Here is a 24555-nt window from a genome sequence, read left to right as displayed (position 1 = left end):
TACAGGATTCCATGCTTCTCGCCATCTTTATGGGTGAAGACTGTCCACTAATGTGGACTCTGAATTTGTATTCTGAGATCTTTCAGAAGACAGGGCCCCATCCCAGGGAAGTAACTGTGTAATGGGCACATGCTCAATGCTGCTCAAATACCCCTGTGCCCTGCTGCACCTCCAGTCACGCAGCAGGCACCCATCATCCATCTCACTGCTCCAGGGACACTCAAGTGTGTCCCCTCTGAGATGACTGCAAGGCACGGGAGATGCCACTACCAAGGCCCGCTCACACTGAGCCGCAAGAAGCAGAACCACAGTCCTGGCACCCTCCACTCAGGGTCCACACAGAGTAGTTGGAAAATGACCTAGTCTAGTTTTCTCACCTATAAAATATAAATACTATACTTTTCTTATAGGGTATTGTAAGAAAGGAGGGGCATCATGAAAAGTTCACGATAAGTTCTTGATAACTGTCACCCACCCACCATTACTATCTTGGCTTTGAGAATCTGAATTAGCGGTGGCTCTCAAGTGCTGGGGCCTTCACTGTCATGCCAATCTGTTCTCCTTGGACTTTGCTCTAGTCACTGGGCTTCATGTTCTCTTCTCTGCTCCAGACAACTAACTGATCCAACCACAAGCACTGGGTGAAAGTCACCACCCTCACCCCATCCTCAGCATCTTGTCCAACCAGTACCTCTGTCTCCTACTCATATGGTTCAGGTCAAAATAATGAGGCTCTGCCAATGGTCCTAAAACCAAGGAAAGTCAAAAAATGTTTAAAGGAGCCTCTGCTGGAGAAGGCTGGACCATTTTGAGCAATAAGCCATTCTCCACTGTTCTGCTCCCATCTTGCCCCCCAAGTTAGGCAGCAAGGATGGGGGAGAGGGGGAACAACCTTGTTCCCTCTCACTCACAGGAAGGCCATTCCACCCGACTGTAAGGGGCTCTTTCTCTTGAATATTTGATGGGAGGTCATGGGTTGGTTTGTGCATGTAGAGATGGTAGGAGGAACTGGGGGGGAAGGTGAGGCGAGAAGAGGCCAGTGACCCCACAATTTCTTCCCACCAAGTCCTCCTTGCATTTACATGTTCTTTCTGCCCTTTATTTTTATTAGCCAAACTTATTTTTTTTAACCTATGCTTTAAAGAAATAGGTTATCCCGCCTCCTCCAGGAAGCCCTCCTTGATATCTATAACAAGATCAACTCCTTTCTCTAAAAATCCCTAGGCACTTCTCATCCCACGCCTCTCTGATACCTTACTGATATGTTACAGTTTGTTTTCTATTTCAATGTGCAACTCTGCAACTTAGAAACTTGGATGTAGAAGCGCTCTGTAATTTACAAAGCTCAGAATCACTCACACAGCAGAGCCCCTGGTAAGGACCTCAGTAAGTGCCTTCTAGGGACCAGAGAGGCAGCTCTACAGAGAAGAGAGGCTCAGCCTGCCAGAGAAGAACCTGACTCCAGGCTGGGCTCGGCTTAGTTGTGTGATCTCAGTAAGGCACCTCCCCGCCTGGAGAGCTGGCACTAATTAAGCATAAGAATAACTTGGATTTGTACTGACTCTGAGTGAAATGTTACTTGACAAATGTCACAGGAGCCAGCCCTGGACTGAAGGCTCCGAACTACAATCACAAATAATCACCCACTACTTCCCACCAGGCTCAATCCAAAAGCAATACAGAGTAGGGAAAGCAGAATCCTGGTTTGGGCTGTCTGGTTTAGCTCTGTGATTCTCGACCCTGCCTTTCAATAAAAGGATCTGGAGAACTTTCCAGAGTACCAATGCTGAGTCCCACCTGAGACTGATTCAAAAGAATCTTGAAGGTAGGAGCTGGGGGCTGAAGTTTGCTTTTTCCTTACTTAAAAAATTCTTCCCTGAATGGAGCAAGAATATTTGAAGGCATGGTTGGAGGTTATGAGAGATAGAGCCCATAAACCTTTACATTTCAACAACAACATTTGGATACTAGTTGGTAATAACCCGAATCCTCTGAAAGTCATCTTTCTCTCCATTTGAATGTTTACATTCAAAAAGGATAGTGAGTGGGTTACATCCTGGAAAAGCCAATCAAAACCCCCTAACGCAGCCATTTAAAAGTTCTAAGAGTCCAAGATAAGACACATGCATCTATACATGAAACTAAACACAAGATAGAGGCCCTGGCACTAGCCCAGTTCCCGTGGCGGCCTCGCTCTCATCCTGGATGGTGTGTTTGAGAGGAAACAAAAATATTTAATGCCTGGAGCAAGGCCCCTTCCTCATAACCCAGCCAGGTAAATCAACGTTTACTCAGGGAGGTTTCTCTCCTGTCAAATACTCCAGCTGATCCTGCCCCTTATAAACAGAACTAAAAGGAGTCACCTGGGCTTTAACAAGAAAACTGATTGTACTCAATACTTTGAAAAGCATTTCAACAAGACCAGTGCTTTTGAATGGATCCACTAGGAAAAAAAAATTTCTTTCGATCCTTCACTTCTTGGTTCACCTAGCCAGGAACACTTCTGATTTTCTGTCAAAGGAATATAAGTGAAAAACATAAGATCTACATTGTTATCTAGATCCTTAATCTGCATCCCCTAGCCCAGGATGTCTAGGAAAACATTTCAAAATACAGAAGGCAAAATTCCTCTTGGATTGTCAAAATGTATGCTTTGAAAATTTGAAATTCTATACAGTCTGATAGGTAGCAATTAATAATGAAGAAAATTAACAAATAAATGAGTTGTACTGGATGTATTTTAACTCTCCCCTTCCATTAACCTCAATAAATCCATCATCCATATACTCAAGCACCCTGTGCAAAGGACTACTGTAGGTTAGAAAAAAAAAAAATTAGAACCAAGAAATAGCTAGGTCTTAAGAATCAAGAAAATAGTTTTGCTTGTGAATTGCTTTTTTTTTTAACCTCATTGATGAGCAAACTGATGATTTGATCATCTTTTGTGTGAACAATCTTGTATAAAACAAAACAAAAACTTCCAATCCCATTATTCAAAAATGTAGTTATGGCACAGTATAAAGAGCAAAGTTCTTTGGTTAATCTGGATTCTAAAGTAATTCTTGATAAAAGGGTATCACGGGAAAATTACTTTTGCAAAGCATTTAGGAAAGTGACCAGGCAGAAGTCACTTTTATGAAAATGTCCCTGTTTATCCTGGTGTGGAATGAAGCCTCGGTAATTATTTGTATAAGTAAGTAAATATCTGATAAAAATGGAGCTGGTAGAGATCAGCCGTCTTAGGGGAGAGAATCTGGTCTTGGTTAGTTACCTATGAAAAACACAGTAACATATATTAACTAGGACTTGCTCCTTGTTCAAAGTGAGCATTAAATCAAGCAAGTGGGATTTAAAGAAACCTTAGCAAATGAACGATATTGCGTTTGTGGATGTTGAGCGCTCCTTAATAAACAAATGTAATTTTAAATATTCATTTTAGAGAAAAAAGGGAGAAAGAGAATATGAAAAAGAAAAGGTAGAAACACGGGGCCGCAAAACCAAGTCCCTTCAGTTAAGACTGTTTCATTTCTAGAAAAGCAGCGCCACCTGCTGGTGGATGAGCATTCCTGGTCCCACTAGTTCACCCTCCATCATCTATCTTGCAATCTATGCATAAATACACAGCAGTATTTCTCAACTGCTGTTATACATAAGAATTTTATTACCAGTCGGCAGATTTCTAACACACTGGTTGCAGTTTAATAATCCTCCATTACCTGAAGTATGGGTTATATAAAAAACTAGAATGTTAATTGTTGACAAACCAATTCTAATATGTAAAGCACTGTAAGTCACCTAGTAAATATCCAAATAAATCAAAAGGGATAGCTCTTTTCCTCTAACAACATATTATTAAACACCACAATTTGATCACTTACATTAAAATAATGTTCGTACATTTCAATGCACTAAGACATTGGGAAAAAATGCATTCTAATGTTACGAAGGGAGAGCTTTTCTTTCACTTACAATTTAGAGGAAAAGATTTTTTTGCTGAGAGTATCTTCCCTTTCTATTAAGAAAAAAAGTGCCTAACCCACAGTGTCATTTAGGATTTTTTTTTCATAGAATAGACTGAGTTATAAATAACTAAGATTACATCTATAAAATGTTGTATTTTTTAAATGACTCTAGAGGAGTCATGGTGAATGTAAGTCATTGATACAGTGAGCAGAGAAACACTACCTGTCATTTTTCAGAAAAAGATCACACACATGCGATAGCAAAGGAACACAATAAAAGGAAGAAACAGGAATGTGATAGGTGACTCTGATTATATCTGCAAAGGAAACTGTGAAATAAATTAACACCCAAGCACCCACGAAAGGCATATTGTAGTTTCCCTGCCAGTGATCATGAGGCAATAGAGAAGGTTAGTGATTTTGTAAAAACAGAAATAAAGTGTAGTCTGTGAAATCTGATGGTGATAACTAATGACCACACTACTTACAACTCTGATTTGATCTCTAACAGAAAAAAATAAATAAATAAATAAATATCCTACGGGGAGATGTATGCAATAGGGAGCGGATTTTTCACTTGAAACAAATAAACCCCAAATGGGATCAAAGGGCTCTAGTGAATGAAAAATGACAGTTCCTATGTTGCCCTGATTTGATCTCAAGCAAAACCACCAGGCTGATAACAATCCAGTGCTTGAGAGGAAGAAGGTAGGGAGTTCTGGGTTGTTCGGGGAAGCAGGTGAGCGCCACTGTCCATCAGCTAATGGAAAGTCCACTCTAGTTTTCAAGCCATTGAGACTGAATCGTTAACGAAAAGCTCTACTGTGCAGCAACCAAGAGGTCCTCCCTTAGAGCACACACACGACCTTGTTTCCGATGGAAACTGAGTAATCCTTTACATTCAGTCTCCCACCCTGCTCGCGCCAGGCCCAAGTGGAAAAGCATCAGCGCTGCTGTTTTCCTCCTGTAGCATAAACAGCTGCCTACCACGGAGAGCTGGACTAGAAGAGTCTCATCTCCCACCTTGACCACTTATGTCCTCCTGGGGAGACCCTGCAGGGTTGCCAGAAGCAACCTCAGCAGCTGTGCTTAGAGCTATGGAGATTTCAGCTGCGCCTTACCCGCCAGACAGAACTCCTAGTGCATCAGGCAGTATATTAGCACAGCAAGCCAAGTGCAAGCCCTGCCTTCAGAGTAGCCGGGATAAACTGAAATCAGGGAGAAGTGAGAGAGAATTTTGTTTGGATCAGGAGTGTCCAAACTGTGAATTGCAAGTCCAGAAGAGGTTACTGGAAATGGGCAAACCATGAACGGGTCCATCATGTCTTCCCAAATTGAGCCTCTGCTCACATAGACTCAATACCCCGAGCCATAGGGAAGGGAAAACATCAGCACACCAGAGATATTATGAAGCCCAAAACCTGTGGCTGTCAGCAGGAACAGTGGGAGAAATGTGTCACCATCAAAGCAACAGTGACCCATTTTTTAGAGAGTTCTGCAAGAATGTTCCAGTAGTCCACCAGAGCTGCTGTTCTGAACCAAATGCTTGTTCAGAATGGCTCGAGGAAGCAAGATCACTAAGCTTCAGAAAACTCTCCTTCCTCTTGAGACAGGGACCATGGAAACCGACCCCAGCACAGTGGATACATTTTCTGTTATTTGGTAATTATTGGTTGAATTCCTACTGTGTGCCCTGGCAGATGTGTGCCACATGTGGAGAATTCAGAGATCCCCGAGAGGTGCTGTGTGCTGTGATTTGTTTCTTAAAAGCTCCTAGAAACTGCTCTCAGTGGGTCTATATGAAATATAGTTTTCAGGATTCCGGAAAAGAGCCCCAACCAGGGGGTGAATTTTGATCCAAGACAGGGGTGTGGCTGTCATGAAGGCCTCATGGGAATGGAGGCAGGTATTCCAGATGGAGTTGGCACACTTTTTTCCACAACAGGTCAAGCAGGAAGTCTCTGGGGCATTGAAACTACCGGCCTCTATTGCAATGATTCAAATCTGCCTGGTGGCTTTGGAAGCAGCAGTACGCAGACTTAAAGGGTGACCCCTATACAATCAGGCCTTCCAGAAAATGGGCTGCACTGGGGTGGCCCCAGGCCACAGCTTGCTGACTCCTGCCTTAAAGGTGAGGACACTCCTTTCAGTTAGAAGAGTAGGAGAGAATCGCAACACAAAAAAAGGTTATAAAACGTGTTTTGCAACAAAAACAAGACATTTTTAGAGAAAGATTACAGGATGGATACTTAAGCGGCAAATGCAACTGGAAAGCAGATTGAGGCTAACCTGTCAAAGCCTGAATGCCCTAGTAAAGAGTCTCCCTACTGAGTGAGCAGCTATCCAAACTTTCTTTTTCTCTTTAAAATGGAGTAACATGATCCAAGGCGGGCTTTCAAATGACAAAGGTGGTGGTGTGTCCGGAGGGTGACTGAATCAGTGGAAAGCAGGGGAGTGATAGGTCAGGTGGAAGAAAATGAGCACCCAGGCCATGCAGTGCCACTGAGAATAGTGGATGAGAAGAGGTTGGACATGAGACTCAGAGCCAATCAGGGGCCACAGCCGTCGGCAGGGTGAAGAGAGCTGGACACCGTGGCGTCCCGAGACTTTCCCCATTGCCCGAGCCCTTTCCTTCTCCCCATCTGCATTCCTAGAAAATCCCATCTTGTCATTTTCTTAGTTCACCTCTCTTCTCTGCAGGTTACTGAACCTTTTTTTTTTTCCCCAGTAACACCTGCTTAGGGCTCTGGTTTTGTAGCATCCCTGTAGGATGAGTTTCTCTATTCACTGTTATAGGCCATATGTGAAAATGGACTCATAGACACTGAAGAAATGGCCAGATCAACCTTGACAAAATGCAGACAGCAATTGGAAGGTGCTCAAAGGTAAAGGTAAGAAAAATGTTTGGTGCAACATGAGAACTCTGTGAACAGATTAGAAAACTCACCCCCTGCTTGTCTAGAGCAGACTCAACAGAGTAATGAATAACGACATGGAGTAGAAGAGAGCCAGGAGACCCTCAGCCTTTGGACACCTCTGGGTGGCAGGAATGGCCCCTGGGGTGTTGTTGGAGTCAATCCATGACTGAAGTCACAACGAATGACCCTAATAGTCACGAGTGGCCTTCTATGTTTCTCCACATTTGAACATTCTGACACTCCATCTTTAAAGATCAGCGCACTACACTAGGCCTTTCTTTAAACTGACCTTGCCCAATGCACACTGGCTACCTATATGTCACCCTCACTCATAGGAAAATTATAGTTTCATAAAAATCAGCAAAAATAACCGCTGATGTCACAAGCCCTTGATTTTCCAGGACAAACGCTCCTTGTATACATGCACCCTTTGCATGGTGGCATCCCCGACTCTCATCCTTGGAAACACTGGTAGATTTCTGCCTCCTGTGATTTAATTCTGTCTCTGTTCCTAGATCTTCTTTGCCGATATTTCACCTTCACAGAGAATATGGATTGTACCTATTAGTCGGTCATTTTCAAGATCTTTTAGTTATGTCCTTGTTTTTCTTGCCTTTCCCTCTTAATCTTCTTGTATCCCAGATCTTATATAAATCCCTGTTATAGATCAAGGAGAGTAAGCTGCTTAGAATGTTTTAGGAAATATCATAGATCTGGGGTCCTCCTGTTTTTGGCACACTGCCTATTTATCCCTTGAGCAAATCATCGAGAATCCCTTCACTTATTCACTCTTTTACTCAGCATATATTTGCAGAGCTGGAACTCTTCAAGCCATTTCCTACTCAGGTATTCTTGCCAACATATAAAACCCAGCCAAGCAAGGATGCAGGCAGGCTACTTTTCTGACTTCGGAGAGGAGGCAGGCGGCCTGTGGCTCCTTTGATTTTGTGCAATGCAGCAGGTTCCAGGTCTGGACACCAGGACTGGCCAAAAAAGAGGTCATGATGCTACAAGGTGTCAGCTGCACCCCCCAGAGGTAACTCTGCCTCTGTGGCCCACAGTCACCCCTCTGTAGACCAACAATGAGTCTTCCGTGTCTCTAGCTCCAACTTCACTTAAAAATCTCCTTGCACATGCTCACCTCTGGTGTAGGTCTGCTCAAAAGCTTCCATTCTCAGTTTGTTCACATCTGCTTCGTAGCTCTCGAAATATTTGGGTGCCCTTACCTTGCTGTAGTGAAGAGGACCAAGTGGAGGCTGGAGGTTATTAGAAGAGACCAGGGGAGTTTACACCTGCTGTGTCCTTTGGTCGTGGGACATTAGCTCCTTACGAGGTTGACTGAATGAGGTGGTCAGAGAAGAAAAGTCACTTTGGAATCTCCAGAATCTTCACTCAAGTCTCTGAGCTGGGCACTACAAGATTATCTCCTCAGAACACACTCTCTCCTCAGAACACACTCTATGGATACACCTAGACGCTCTCCAGCCAACACCATGTAGAAAATGGTCTCTTCTATACACTCTGAGGCCTCAATCATGTGGGTCTGACGGTGCCAAGCTGGTTTCTATCCTTTTAGATTCCTCTGAGAAAGCATAATTCTTACAGGCTAAGGTGAGCAGAGAGGATACATGGGCTATCTAGGTCGTAACTCAACATGCTCGTCTGGAGAACGCCCCTGGGAGGACAACCTGAGGCCAGTTGAGGGGGATGCATCTGACCTTACCCCACTCCTAGAAGTGGGTACACACAGCAAGGGCACCGTAGCACTGTGAGGAAAGCCAGGACTCAAGGGCTTTTCTAAGATGTTTCGGGGCTCCTCCAGGGAAGCTGGTGTGTGTAAGTGCCACAGCCGTGGATGCTGACACAGAGACACAGTGAACACAGATGAGGCTCACACACACAAATAACAAGGAAAAGAGAACTGTGCTGCAGTACTCAGTAAGGCTGCATGACCTCCCTGGATTCTGCGTGGCAGCGCTTCACAGGAAATGTGTTTTATATTTCCACTGGAGCAGGATAAGTGGCCGAAAACGACAGCAGATTCCCAGTGAATGGGATGTGAAACACTTTATTATTTTTTTCCTCCATAGATGTAAGGAGACATGCTGTCTCCCTGTGTATAATGGGAGGGGAAAGTCTCATTTCCGTGCACAGGGATTTAAAACACAATTCCCATAACCTCTAACTGGCTACCACATGCGCTGGAGCCAAGGACCCCAGGTCTGGTCACACCCAGCAGGTGGCTCCACTTACTCTGCTGCTGCCCAGCCTGGGCCAAAACCACTGGTGCAGCGACTGGGAGATGCCACCTCTGTCACCATCAACCCTTAAGAGAGGTGTCTTAGGGAAGGAGGGGCCTCGGAAGGGAAGGGGAGGTAATGCTGGTAGCAAAAGGAAACGCATGGAGGAGAGCCCCAAGATTAGGGGCAGTGAATGCTGCCCACAGGTCCCTGGTCCTGGCTGAGACTTTGGTAAATCCTATTTTCCAATGGGAAGAAAATCCGCTGAGCCCATGTAAGAACTATGCTGACTACCCAGTCAGCTGGGGGGAATTAAGCTCAAGAAATGTAACTAATGGGATTCAACTGCTTTGGACCCATTCATTAAGCTTTCTTTGACAAGATTTTTAACTTCTTGGATTTGCATTTGGATAATGTGCCCTGGGTATAGTGCAAGCCTCCCCTCCAAAGCCTCAGAGGCCCCTGCCCCTCCTGTCACGGCTGCCCCTCTGCTGAGCGTCTCCACCCTCAGACTGCCCCAGCTGCCTCTACAGCGCCAGGCCCCTCTTTCGCTGCCATAAGAGGCTTCCCAAAACAAAGCCTCTGGGCTCACTTCCCTGATCAAACACCTTGAATGCTCTCTACTATATTACAGATTATGAAGCAAACCCACATTCCTGGCCCTGCCAATGACTGGGCCCTGGCCACTCTTTAGGCACCCTGTGCTTGCCGCAATAGACCCTAAGCTCTCCAGACAGACAGGGTGACCAGCCCCCTGCAGGAGACTCCAGGCCAGCACTGCCACATCCCTTTCGTGTGTTACGTAACACACCAAGTTTCTCCCCTTCTCCAAGGCACATGTGAAACAGAACATCCATCTCAGGACCTTTCATGAGCTCCCTGCAGGCAAAGACCCCTGCGCCCTTGCCTGGCTGGGCATTTTGTGCCTCTCTCACAGCACTGGCCACACTGCCTGGAGTTCTCATTACCACAAGCCTCCTGGTCTCCTTCCTTGGAGCTAGACTGACCTTTCCATTCTCTTCAACTGTGTAAGTAACTGAGAAACAACACAGTCCCTGTACCGCGGAGTCACCTGGCCAGTTTGCGACCTGGCCCACCCAGCACGCTGTGCAGTCACATCTTTAGCCTTTCTGCACCTTTGTTGCCTCACTGCAAATAGCACAGTCTAGAGATACCTTATTTTATATTGCAAATAACAGTTACAACCGCATGATAAAGATGACATTACTATCTGCAAAGGACACAGAGCAGTGCTGCAGGCAGCCCAAGGGGTGGGAGTCACATGTCACCACCACCGCAGACACCTGTGAGCACCCACCTGGCTGGGTAGTATGTAGAAAGCATAGCGACTACACCAACTTGTCTTGACACAAATCCAGGTTAAGCAACTGGCCATTTCCTATCAGCATCCCACTGTCAACCTCAGGCCCCTGGTGATGGCACACAGATAATAAAAGGTTTGTTTGGGGAGTCATGGATGTTCAAATCAGACAAAAATATCTACTTAGCCTCCAAAGGAGAAAGGAATTTTTCAGCCAATGTGAGTAGGTCTCTTACCAGTGGGAGACTCACAATGGTCCACTCCCTCCCACGGCCATCTATGCTCACAGCCTCTAGGCTTACATGTCAGTCGAAGGGCCAAGATCTTTCCAATGAGCATCTAGCAAATGTCCTCAATTTGCAGGGGCAGATGACAGAATCATCCATCTCAGATGAAGGAAGCAGCCGGTTGAACTGATGGACACCTCAGGAGAAGGGAACATCCCAGGCAACCTCAGTCAAAGGCACTGAGTAACTGCTCACTTCCATCAGGATAGGCCAGGGCAGGAAGCATGGAGCTGGTGTCTCTAGCCCAGAGGCCTCTCTCCACCTAGTAGCTTCCACCACTATCGTGATAGTAATTTGTGCCGATACCCTATTGCATGATGCGTTAGCTACAGATACAGACTGACAATCAACTCGGATGGCTATCCTGAGTGTGGGCTTCGGGATTCCCGGTCTCCAAGAGCCGCAAGCTCCCACAGATGTTTCTAAAAGCCTCTTCCCAGAGGCCCATTTAGAGAGAAATTAAATGCAACTTTGACTTAATTAACGTTTTAAATGATAATGAATACAATGTAGATTCATAGGAGGCATTTACATTGTGTTGTAAAATTGATAAAAATTTAATAACTCTTTGTTAATAAGTTATGTCTCCCCAGACCCATAAAGCCTAAGGCGCTGCAAACTCCAGACTGGGTCTAATCCAGGCTCCTGGTTCAGGTGGAGGAGGGAGGCCGAGATGGACTTGACATTTGCTCCAAGCCTGCTCTAATTCAGACCTCTGCTTGTTCATCGGTTCTTTATTTCATACAGTAAAGGTCAGGATTGGGGCTCAAGGCAGAGCCTTGACAAGAAAGTGCAATGCAAGGTGGGCTTGCCCTGGCATCTGTCGCCTGAGATAGTAGAGGAGGGAGGGAAATGGAGAGCTCACCGGCCACACCTGTCCTCCTCCATGGAGGGGAGATGGGAAATCCAGTGCTCAGTGGACAGCAGCTGTCAGGGTGAGCCTCATGACAAATGGTCACTGCTCCGAAATGAAAATGCAAACATAATTGCCATGTCACCTTGCCTAAGGGCCCTGCTCGGCTTACTTGTGGCACACCGAGGTCTTCTCACGTTGGCCCTGCAGCCCAGCCACTTATCAAAGCCTCAGATCACTGGGAAGGGAGGTGTCCAAGCCAAGGGGCTGATACCAGGGACCCTTTCCTCTTTCTGACCTTTTCTGCTTCTTGTCTCCCAGCTGTTTCAAAGGATTCCTTTTGAGTAGTTGACTGCCTTTTGCCTACTATGCCCTTTTCTCTTTCATCTCTATGGGGTGTCTCTTCAGGGCCAATTTAACTGAAGGAATTCAACAGTAGGATTAGGGGGTGGTTGAGGGGAGGGGAAGGAAGCACCACAAGACAAGTCAACTATTTTACCTGCTACCAAATTGAGAAAAAGAAGCTATTTATTATGAATGGAAACCAGGTATGTTTGGAGTTCTTTAGAAATGGACGACTAAAGGGATTCTTTTCTAATGAAAGTCTGCCCGCGTGGGGTGCATGAGCTGACCTCCATGTCAGCAAGCACATAGCAAGGCACGTAGTCCCAGTCAACCTACTGCTAAACATGGCTTCAGGTGGCTTTGGCAGCCTGCTACTGAGAGATGTGTTCCAGGAGACCCCCCAAGTACAGCAGGCCTGTGCACGGGGTCAAAGACTGATGAGCCCATCTGCTGCCTGTGCGACCTCTTGGAAGGATGAGCCGTTGGTTAGATCAGTGTTAGTGTTCAGGACATGGCCATTGACAGACTAGACAGGGGAGGGACATCACACCAGCCTGCATGAAGAGAAGCAGGAGGAATGGCAGGGGCAGAATGAATGGGCTTGAAAAAAATGCATTAATGTGGGCTGTGTCGCCACTGACTCTCCTGTTGCTTTCTATCAGTGGTGGGAGGGGTAAGAAGGGGGATTCTTTGGTGTCAGGGCCCCAGAGCAAAAATAAACAAAATTTAGGATTGGGAGCTTGAAGAAGTCACTCAAAACTACACATAAAAGGAATGAGATAATTACAGGGTGTTGAAATTTAAACGTGACTTATTAAATGAAATCTCCCTTTCCAGGCATTAGAGACCGTTGGCATCGGGTGTGTGCTATAGAGACATCCTCTGGACATCCTCTGGACATCTTTCCACCTCCTGCCCTCGTATCTGATTTTATGTACTTCAAAATGCCATTAGTTCACTCGACTGACTGTAGTTCTATTGACAATGTTAATTCTCCGCCTGTACAAACCAAAGGCTACTTGGGATAAGCTGATTTTTGTTTATTATCTGACAAGACTCAAGATTACACTAACCTGATTTTGGTGTATCTCCCTTCAACCTAATCGTATTGGACTTCTCTCAACTTAACCATTGGAGGTGAATGCCTCTTTGGATTATATTTATACCCAGGGGGAAAAGAGTCATGCGCAATTTAAAATTAGCTACAGTACTTGGCAAAAGGGTATATGTAATTGTGCAGGTTTAAACTATTAGTAAATTGAAAGGTTGGTGTGAGTGATCACACATGTACTTGAGCTAAATCTATTTCCCAGTGCAAGTCTAAAGATGTTTCTCCTCGACCACATGATTAATTTGCTCATGCCAGGGTTCCTGAGGGTTTGTGGCCAGCCCCACACCAGGGAGGTCTCAGTGGGTCTGAATCAATAGCATCCTGCATTGTCACTGCATCATAATTTTAATTGTCCGTTTCTGTTAGGCTTAGCAATCATGTAGTAGGCGAGACTGAAATGACAAGAATACATTCGGGATAAAGAAAAGGACTAGTTTAGAAAACAATTTTATGGAGTAACGGAGCTGATTAGAACCTCATTCTATATGGTATGTTTATGTTGCTGGACACAGATTTTTTTCTATTTGATCACATTAGAAAATGGCTACGCATAGTCTGGGGCCCAGTGGTGCAAGTGTCCTTTAGAGGAGAATTGAAACCATCAGCAGGGCGGCCTGAGGTAGAGACAACATCGAGCTCCCCAGAAAATGAAGCCTTGTGTACCAGCCAGACTAACCACTCAGTCCTTCCAGAAACACAACCCCTAGGGGATGATTCTATGGGACACTCTGCCTGACTTCTCTGACACTTTCTACAGGTCTTTTGTAACCAGTCCCTCTTCTCTGAAGTCCTTTTTGTCAGCACAGTCTAGCCTTGCATCTCGTGAGTTCGACAAAGGGAGACAATGGTCAGGACAGCACATGACTTAACTACCACCAGTGCCTAGAATGGGGCAGCCCTCCAAGGAGAGGACGTAACAGCAGACCCAGCTGCTAGAAGGCAAATCTTTAAAACTGTGTGAACACTTTTAATATATTACCACTCCTCTGGGAACTGGCTACCTCTCTCCCCACTTCAGAAAACACATAATGGGACTTTGTGTTTCAATTTAACGTCCCTTGGAAACGGAAATCTCTGCCCTTATAAGAAAAAAGTAGTAAAGAGGGAGACGAAAGGCAAGAGAGAAACGAATTAGGCAGTCTCTAAAGCACACTGGCTCAACTGGGAGACTGTGACCAAAGCAAGCTCCGTAATAATATAATGACCTTTAATGAGTGTCTTGGGAAACAATACAGCCCCAGCATAAAAGACAAAGGGCAAAACCCATCAGGGCTCTGCAGACACTAATTCAAAATGATTTTCAGAACAACTAAAGAATGTAAGAGAAGTAATCTGATCCACCCATCTGACCTCACTTTGATTCAAGGGCCATTCTCCTGCCATTTCTAATTGCCAAACCCTCTACATTTCACATCTGCTCATATTTAATGAAAAGCCCACTCTCACCACTGCTCTTTGAGTCAACCAGCTCTGTCAAATGGGCACCACCCAGCTCCACCACCAGCGAGGGAAGCCCAGGAATTGCAACTGGAGCTCTGCCAGTGGAATTCTGCATAGAGATAGACATGTTTTAATTGGAGAAGAAGGGTCTATGCGGGCGCACAAAGGGGCTCCGATTGGAAGGGATTTTTCTAACTTATTATTAATGGTCAAAGGTGAGTGGTCTCACACAGGGACAGATGAAATCTGCTTTTGTTTGATGGAGTGATGACGGCAGAGAGACTGATGAAACAGAGGAGGCACCCCCCGCCCCCACCCCAAGCTGTCAGTACCAGTTACGGTTTCGACACAGCCCAAGCTCCATGCTACCCATGGTCTCACTTTGGAGAGGAAGACAAGTTTCAGGCACAGGATGCTTCTGAGAGGATGGGACAATCCCATCCCAAGCTTTTTGTCTCCTGGCCTCTGTCAATGCTTGGGTTAAATTACAGAGCTGACAAATCCCTCCAGGGACGGTCTCTCCTCAATAAAGTGGAATCTCACGCTCTGGGGACAGAGGGACTCAGCATTTGCTATGACTGGTAGGGGCTGCCATTGCCAAAATGTAACCACGGGCTGGAGCACAGAGCCCAAGGGGCTCCTTCCTTTTCTCCACTGAATCGCCGGCCAAGGCTTTGGAGACTAGCGGTCATCTGAAAACAAAAGAAGCTGCACCTGAAGCAAACGGGTAACTCAGGTGGTGGGTGGGTAGGTTCTCCACTGTCAAAGAGATATGGCCACGCCGGACAGCACAGCACCTCCTGTTGCTCTTGCTCCCAGATTCTGGCCCTTGAGCCTAGTGTCTCACCACACACTGTAAACAAATTCTTGCAATGGTTACAACGTAGACCTCTTGGGAGTGTCATGTGAACTAGAGAACTCATACAATGAGAATAAAGGGGTTAGGGCTTCTACTGTGGCATCTGTAAGGAAGATTTGACAGGAAACTTCCTTTCTAGGACTAGGCTGTGTGCTTGGAACAGTCCAAAATCCCTCCTGATATACCCTCCATTTGGTGTCATTTTTGAAAATGAATTTTGTCCCTTGTCACTGGTCTAGAGAGTAGCGAATGGTGAATGAGACAATGAGTTACTGGTCTTAGTCTAATTTTTCCAGATGTCTGAGCTAGATACACAGATCACATCTCAAAACTGAGCTGCAGATACAAGCGTGAGCACAGACTTGCCCACTCCTCCACTATATGGGCATCACCGGCACCCTGAACTGGGACCACTCTCACAAGTAAGCCAAGCAAGGTTTTCATGGGTAAAAATGCTCAAGACCTAAGTGTCCTCTCACCCTTCTGCCACTATGAATTAACTACACTGGGGAAAGTTTAGTTTAACTAGCTCTGGGTACTTGGTAGAGAAGAAAATGGACGGCAAGTTGGTCACCAATAAATATGTTGGGTGTTTTCCAGGAAGAGAGATGAAACACAGAAGCAACAGCAGCCTCTCTCTCCCCTGCTAACAACACTAGGTAAACAAAGTAACCCACACTTACAGCACCTGAGTCCTCGCATGGAACCTTAACCCCTTCTAGTCTTAGATGCAGGTCTGCACCCCAGTACTCCACAATACAAGCTGGGGCTCTCCGTGGATCCTCTATGCCGGGAAAGCCCCAGGGCAGCCTGTGCTGAAGGCCAGGATGAGGGAAGTCCCCAGAATGTGGCAACATCTGCTTTGTCAGCTCCCAGTAGCAAGACCTGAAGTGGTCTCTGAGCTTGTGGATGACAAAGACTACTGATCCCAAAAGCCTGTGCAATGGACAAAGAAAGTCATGAGCATCATGGTTTACCATATCTGCTGTCAAAATTGCACCAGGATGCCTTAGTTAAACACGGTGCTAGCTTTTTAAAAAACTAAAAGATATTATGGAACGATCCTTTGAATCAGTTATCCTTCTGAGGGGGAACCCCAGAATCCTCCATTCTACATAGGTCGGCTGCTTTAGCATCCTCTTTTCCAGGACAGAAGACACAATCTGGCACTGGAGGAATGAGATTCAGGTTAGCTTGACACAATAAAAAAAAAAAAAATGAGTTCATCTGCATCTAAGCCCTGCTGTGTTTAGAAAGGAAACCCACCATCAGCAATTTAATATTAGAGGGGCCTCTCTAGACTTCCTCCCTTGGACCGGGTCCAACGTAGAGCCTTCCCCAAAATATGAAGTTATACATTTCCACACATTTCCATATTGACATAGCCCTGGGCTGGCTGTCACATTAATTTCCATTTATCCTCATTTAAAGGAGAGGGAGAAAGACCGTCACCAGACAATACCACAGCCCTGCACACTTTGTAAGAAGCACAATTTAACAACGGGCGGGGATGCTTTCCGAGCACGTACACGTACACAGGCAGTTGGGGCAAGATCACCACACACAAGGTCACACGGGGAAAAAAAAAAAAAAAAACACCAGCCCAACTGACTCACAGAACCACAGGGCAAGGCACGAGACGAGGATGATACCACAGACAGCACAGACACGGAACTGCGTGTGTCGGGGAAACTTACAGGCACGGAAACTGGTGGTGCAATCATTAACAGAGACAGAAGAAAGCGGGAAGGCTCTCTCAAGGATGTCCATGTTACCACGCACACGGCCTGACATGCACGAGCAGTCACGCTCAGAACGTCCGCAATCAAAACAACATGCCCGTCTCATTCTCTTGTAGATGGACATCTTGGCTATAACCGTGTGGGTTGGATGGGAGGAGAGGAAGAGCGGTAGTTAATGGCAAGGTCACACTCAGCAAGGCAGCTGGAAGGAGCTGAAGGGATTTAACACAGGTCTTAGTTCATTTTAACAGTCTTGACCCAGAAAAAAATGCCAAGTGACTGTTGGTTAACAGTTTAGTTGTACATCAAAAAAAAAAAGCAGTTAAATATAGATTGCCCTTATCATCCCCCAAGGCTGTTGTGTATTACTTTTCTCCCCCAGGTAAAGCAGAAGACCAGAGGGAGAGGGCAGGGCCAACTCCAGTCAGGATCTTAGATGAGAGGAAGAACACATAATAGACCGTGAAAACGTAACCAGTGTTTTTCCCTTGGCACAATTAATACAGGAGTACAAATATATACACAGTCAGCCGATGAATTGCTTATTTGGTACAATAAATGGTTTTTGCAAGATGCAAAAATATCTAATATGTAGGTTTTCTAATTTCTATCCATTTCTGGGCATTAGGCAGAGCCTGGGCCAAGCTTTCATCAAATTAGATGTGAAACGATTACGTGTTAATATAGAATCTGAGGATGCCTCTGCTGAACTTCCCCAGAGTGAGTTTACATGATGCCTACAGGAATTTAAATTTACTCTTGACAGAACAAATATCCAAATCTGTCCATATAAGAAATGCAGCTACTCAAGACTAACGCTGCATATTTGACATTAAAGGCAGTTCACAAGTAAGAAATCACCGAAAGCATAGGAGATGTTGGTCTATTGGAAGGCATTTAGCTACTCATGGGTGTATTTTCTGCTTAAAGCTAAATCTGGAAATTGAATCAACTTTTTTCTCCCCACCCACCAAAAACTCAGGAAGCAACTGGGCCATGGCCTAATCACAATTTTTTCCTCACACAGAAAATAACAGCCAACGTGTATTAAAAATGATAAAACATGAAATTAAAAAAGAGATCCCATGTAAAATATGTGACTCAGATTTGCAAGCAGCATTGCCAGCTCTTGGAAAGCCAGCACTGTTGTTTGTGCATTGCGCGGGGATACAACCCAAGCGCTAAACATAGAAAAGTTGCTGGACAATCCAGTGGTTCTCAAGACCCTTCGCCTTTAACCTTGAAGCCAATTTATATTTTGGTACAACAAGAAGCCTTTTTTGTACCTCATTCTTTTGCTATACAACTGGCACACATGTTTGCTTATCACTTAGCATGAAGCAGTCTACACCTCTTGCAGGGAGGGAAGATTCATCTCTATTCCCAGCATCACAGCCAAACAGTGAAGCTGAAGTGGAGAGGTGTTATTCCCTGCACCCACACCTTCCATTTGAAAGCCATCCCCTACCCCCTTTCTTTTTCTTTGTGGAGACTAGTTGTGCTCTTATTTTAAAATATGGCTTGTGGTTTTGCCCCCTTAGAATGTTACAGTCACCAGAAAGAGGGGTTTAAATCTCTCAAATGGGTCAAGTCCTGTTCTAAGACCTTTATGACTTGCCATACAGTATATTTGTCAAGCAAGGGTAACGTTATGATTGCAAAGAACAGGCACTGGGGGAGATGAATGAGAGATCTCTTCAGCAGCAACTCCATTCCTGTAAACTTGGCTCACATTTAAGGACATGTTCTTTTAGCATCCTAGCTAGTCGGTTGGTCAGAACATCATGCAGCTCCAGTCCTTTTCAGTGCGTAGAACATCAGCATGATACCTTGCTCCTGAGCTTAGCTTTCACAAAAAAGAAAAAAAGTTCCACTATAGCATTTGAATCACTAGAATTTAAAGGACCTGGTGTCGCTACCCAGACACCCGCAAACAGCAGTGATTGAAGGCCAAAAGGGGGGAAAACTCTTCCATTGAAAACTCGAAAAGAAAGTTATTTTAAAAGCATCCAGAACTGGGCTACAACTTGGAGAATATGTGCTGGCTTTTTCCTTCTTAGTTCTTTTTCTGGAAATATTGATTTGTTATTTACACAGATGAGGGAAATGAAGATGATTTTTTGTTTCACTGTAGATAAATTGTTTTGAAAAAAATTTTAATCAAATGCTGTAGTAGAAGAGAAGCCCATCAAACTCTGAAATGCTATGCTTCTCATTAGCAGCAGCCCCTGGCTTTCATTTCCATAGTGCATTTTGGGCTCATATACGATAATAGAATCTGACACATTTATAGGGAAAGACTCCTTAAATATATGTGTGTGTGTGTGTGCGTATTATACATATATACATATAACATCTTTAAGGACAAGTGAAGGTGGAGTACTTTTGAAATGATTTTGCCAAAGGTAAGCCCATCATACTGGATCATTTAAACCCCCTACGAGATAAGGGTTGGGGAGGAAACACAACTTCAGCTAAGGCCTCTCAGGGACTGTTTGCAACTGTTATTGTTGGTTGTTCTGGCGACCATGCATTGTTCTAAAATTTCATGTTGTTAGCATGCAGGAACAGGCTGAAACTGGTAATCGAAGCAGCAAAAAACCATTTGCTATAAGAAGATTAAATGTTAATTATAAGCAGTCACATTCCAAAGCAGCATATGCATAAAAAAGAAAACATGCTTTTACTCGTCATTCCTTCCCAGTCATCATTTGTACACTCACGCCAAATACAAAAGCGAAATCTCAAAAGACAAACAAGAACCACCACAAAAAAATCAGCAACAACAATCAATGAGAGAGGTTCAAAGACAGGACAGAAACAGTTAAAAATGATCGCGCCCCACACATTGAGTAGACAAACCTTGTGAATTATAAGGTCTAGACCTGGCGCCACTGATCAGGAAGGGTGGGGCTTTGCTCTGTCTCTGGATTACTTTGTTTTCACTGATCCCTTCACCTATGTACTTCCAGTCCTCTTGTGTAAAAGGTAAGGGCTCTTCTGACCTCCCAGCTTGTGGAAGGACCGTTGGGCTTGAAGGACGTGGAATCCAGCCAGGAAGCGCCCTTCTCTGGACCACAAGCCACAAACAAGCTCTTCAATTAAAGCCTGATCCTGATTTGCCCCCATTGCGGGAGCTATACCAGGAGACGTGGACACTCTGCCTGTCAAATTAGACTCTGAATTTATTTGTAAAGTAAAATTACATCAAAATGAAGCGGTGGTCCTTCCAATTGAGTCAAAAATACCAATTCTCTCTGTCTTTGGCTTCCTATCCTTCCATTTTGTTTCAGTGAATCATGGATATTCAGAACTGCTGGTACTTTATTTCCATCTCTCCATGCTTGTTTCCTTTTCTAGAGCTGATGTAGGGTAGAAGGTTAATTTCAGATAGCAGAGTGCCACTTACAAGTCCAAGGTTAGGTTTCAAAGAGCAACTCTGACAGCTTCAGTATTTATTTAAAACAGAAGAAAGTTCCTTATTACTCTCCGGACATGAAAAGTGCCCTCTCTCCTCTGGTGCTTGCTACTTTTCTTTGTATCTGTAGTTTCCCACTGCTCTCTCCCCAAACCCCAGTCCTCAGGAAAGGGGGCTTCCCCGCCTGGATTTCATGAAACAAAGTAGATCTGTGGGGACATCTAGTGGAGCTTCAGGGAAGAGCAGCTGGTTCCAGAGAACACCTGAATAAAGCCTTTAAGAATTGAAAGATATTCATATTACAGTGGTGTTTGAATTCAATGGTTTCTCACAATCCACAGTGGATGTTGAGAGCGGGGTGAAGGGTTCTAGGAGAAGGTCCTAGAGTCAAGAGTGGCAATTGCAAGCAAACAGCTCTACAGCCACAGTCAGCAGAGAGGACCATTTGGGAACCCAAAGGTCTTCCCAGACTGTGCTGCAGCTGTCTGAGATGGGGAACAGGCAAGAGGACCTGTCCGATCGGGTGTGTGTGAATACTGTAGCTACTTGTCATTTCATCTTAGGACTCTGGGAACTTTATATTCAATGAATTGCCCCCACAGGCCGGCTTAACTCTGAGAAAGCAGAAATACAAGCCTCTAGGGACTCCGTTTTCTCTTTTGCCTACATCATGTTCTTGGGCCAATGCCAGATTCCAAGAGGTTCTGTGGCTGCCAAGCATTAGACCCTGGGTCCCACCTTTCTCCTATGAACCCTGTCCTAGCAGTTTTACAACCGGAGAAAAGGCTTTCATGTTCTTTCCTTCACCACAATGAAGTGGATATTCATCCAATATTTCCATTATGACTTGCTCGCTCCATTTGTGAAGACAAAATACAAGGACTTCCTTAACGGAGCTCATCAAAGCTGTGTGTTTACTCTTCAGGGGTTAGAACTGGAAGGTTTCTCAGAAGCACTCTCAGACAACTTTCCTATACTCCAAAAGTCATGGTTACGAAACAGAAAACCCGCAGAGGAGTGGCTCTGTTGATGAAGTGCAGTTTCTGCTCTTTCCTGTGTCAAACTGACAGTCAGCTGTCAAACTCAGGTTCTCTGCCGTTAGCCCTTAGGAGCCAAGCCTGCCATGGAAGAGGGAATTGGACTCCATCCTGTCCTCGCCGCCATCTGCCCGCTGTACCAGCCACCAAATTGTCAGCCAATTTCCAATTGCAGAATCTTAATTTCCAGGGTGGGTTGGAAGGGGCAGAAGTGGCTCTGGACAGAGAGGCTCAGGTGGAGTTTTCCAACTGCTGGGAAAAATATTTCAGGTTTCAAACAAGCAAATTCAAGGGAAGACTGGTGTGGGTGGAAAAAAAAAATTGGCCAGTCAGTTCACAGACACTTTTCAGATCACCGCCGCATGTTTAAAATCAGTCCAATGAAGAAAGGATTATTTTCAAGCCTTCAAAAGCTTAGCAGCAACTGAAATTATAAGCAAAAATATCCATGGAAGAAAAAATCCGCCAAGGTGTAAGGCTGAGGCATTTGTTTGATGTGACGCTGGAAATCAGAGGGTGTTCTTCCTAGCCCTACAAATGAGGACTGATGTCTTCACTTAGCAAAATTCCTCCCACTAGCTTCTGGAGGGAACTGAAAGACCTTCCAGGTAGTTTTCCAAGAATGGAAAGAAGGGAGAGAAAAAGCAAGTTAATGGCAGCAGCATAGAGCACACCGAGTTACTTGGCCACCATCTCGTAACTGGGAGAAGCAGAGGAATTTGGCACTAGAGGTGTTTGTTGATTGACACCACATTTTCCATCTGATTCTAAAGGATCATTAGATATAGTACGTAGCTCTTCAGGTATGAAAGTCAGTGGCTAATGGCCTCAAGCCATCCTTAAGGGTGCTCTACAGAAGACAGGAGCTGTGGCATCCGTGTTGACAGAATAGTGCTTCAATCCCAAGAAGGTCACTGCTCAGGTCACTGAGCAAACTCCGAAAACTAGCCCAAACCAGATGAACAACTTTTCCACTGCACAGAAATAGGAGAGCACTCAGTGCTGACACTTGTCCCAGTTCCAGAGTGGCTGGACTGAACTGGTCTGCAGCGTTGGGTATCGTTTCAGGGATTCATACACTTGCATAAAGGTCCAATGCTCATTGATCGTGCCATAAAAGCAACATTGCACCAAGATAAACACCAGACGGCTCTGAGACGGCTACATCTTGTCATAAAAAGGGTCCTGCTCCAGGAGGAAGTGCACACTGACATTGGCTCCCTCAGAGGTCTACCCAGCTCATGAGAGGGACAATCTCCACTCCACTCCACTAGCCCTCTTCCTGCCTTAAATAAGTGGATCTTCAAAGATATCTGACTAACACCCACAGCAGAACTCTGTATGTCCTCATGGGTGGTGACCAAATGACAAGTTTTATTTTAAAGCAAGGTAACCTCGTAGACTACAGGAAATAATTACCACTATGGAAATATTTGTCCCCAGTAAGGTAGTTTAGATACTTACAGTCCCCAAGTTAGTGTCCAGTTAATTCTCTAGCAAGCACTTTCTCATATAGAGAGACACATACAGTATATTAAATACATCACTCTCTATAAAATGCTTCTATGCTTATATATAAACATATGCATTTTTGCATACAAAGTGCTGGCACACAGCATATATATATATATATATATATATATATATTATATATGTTTGTGTATATATATACATATATCACAACTGAGGAATATATATGTAGCATATGTGTTTTCAGGGTAGGAATTCAAGCTCTGTAGCGGAGGAGACCAAGTATAATTCACCATAGGCAAGCATGACACTGACCCCCAATGAGGGGACATCTAGAGCTGTAGTGGTAATTACCTCAGCCTACTCAGTGTCCCCTAAAGATCCTGAGACAAGGCCTTCAAGAGAAACACTGTTGTAAAGGTCTTATTTTCAAGTGGAAAAATAAGACGGCGCCATTAACTGGCAAGAGGCTGGGAGTAGGGAGGATAAACAAAGGGGGATTCCTTGCTCTCAGGTTTCTCCAGCTCCGGGCTACTCTGCAGACTGTGTTGGATGAGGGAGTTGGGGCATGATGTCACTGCTACATGCAACATAAATACCAAAAGAAAAAAAAAAAGGAAACTGAAACTGCACAGAAAAGAAAAAGAAGTATCTTGTCTAGAGAAAGACACGGGGAACTGGACTCCGGGCTGCTGGGAACCCGTTTTACTCACAATATATCACTACCAGTGTGCAGTTAAAATAGAGTGGGGGCCGTATTCCAAGGCAGCAAAGAGAAAAAAAAATAAATCAAAGATATGTCAATGATTAGAAGTTAAAGAGAATTCCTTCAAACACATCAATTTAGACATGACTCGTCCCCTAGGAGTCCACCCTTTGGCAAACTTTTAGAGGCTGAGGGAGAAAATGTAAATCATTAGACCAGGTTTGTTATATAGAAAAAGGAACAGGGTAAACAGTTGACTCTGAGAACTTGCTCCTTAGACAGCTGAATTTGACTCTTCCTTGATGGGGAGCTATGAAGACATGGAAAGAAATGCAAAAGTTAAACTATACTACCACAGAATTTCCAGAAATGGAATGTCCACGCTTGATGTTTCTCCAGTGAGCATGACATGAAACATTTCAGGTCGTTGAGTGATGGGGAATGGGGAGGGAAGGGGAGCAGGGCATTTGGGAGGAGAGAGGTAGGAAGCGAAGGATAAAGCCCAGGGCCTTGTGGAGCTGGACGATTCCAGAGTGAAGTGAACACTTGGCTAATAGGTTTGCACAAATGACTACAAAGGCCGGTTGCCTGATCCAGGTTAGGGTGCTAGGACATGTGAATCCGGAGGTATGGGGATCCCCCAGGGCATGCTAAAGAATTCTAGCTCTTTCCAGTGAAATTTTCCTGCCAACTCAAAGCTAGCTCCCCCAGTCTCCTCACTTGCCTAGGAAGTGAGGGGAGGTTCATGTTTGTTAATCTGCTTTATTCTAACACTCCTTGGCCCTCCCTCAACAAACACATCTGCACCTTCCCCTCTGCAACACAGGCTGCTATGGCCTTTTAGTT

At 44.8% G+C, this 24555-nt stretch overlaps 1 protein-coding gene across 10 annotated transcripts in view; it reads right to left on the bottom strand.

Annotated features, from left to right (window-relative positions):
• The window catches only part of KCNMA1 (potassium channel, calcium activated large conductance subfamily M alpha, member 1), a 658697-nt gene that overhangs the window by 91955 nt on the left and 542187 nt on the right, over positions 1-24555 (bottom strand). For 8 of the 10 annotated variants that reach the window (XM_004680710.2, XM_004680711.2, XM_004680720.2 and 5 more), the window contains exon 19: positions 23717-23725. The exons of 1 other annotated variant lie outside the window; for it this stretch is intronic. In XM_004680710.2, the coding sequence (XP_004680767.1) occupies positions 23717-23725 (9 nt within the window). Of the gene's footprint in view, positions 1-17033; positions 17208-23716; positions 23726-24555 lie in introns of all 10 variants that reach the window. One more of the 10 variants, XM_012723692.1, reaches the window with a different exon arrangement.

This window comes from Condylura cristata, unplaced genomic scaffold (assembly GCF_000260355.1).
Source record: "Condylura cristata isolate star-nosed mole 26May11 unplaced genomic scaffold, ConCri1.0 scaffold00011, whole genome shotgun sequence".
NCBI classification, from domain to species: domain Eukaryota; kingdom Metazoa; phylum Chordata; class Mammalia; order Eulipotyphla; family Talpidae; genus Condylura; species Condylura cristata.
This window is presented reverse-complemented; position numbering and strand designations above follow the sequence as displayed.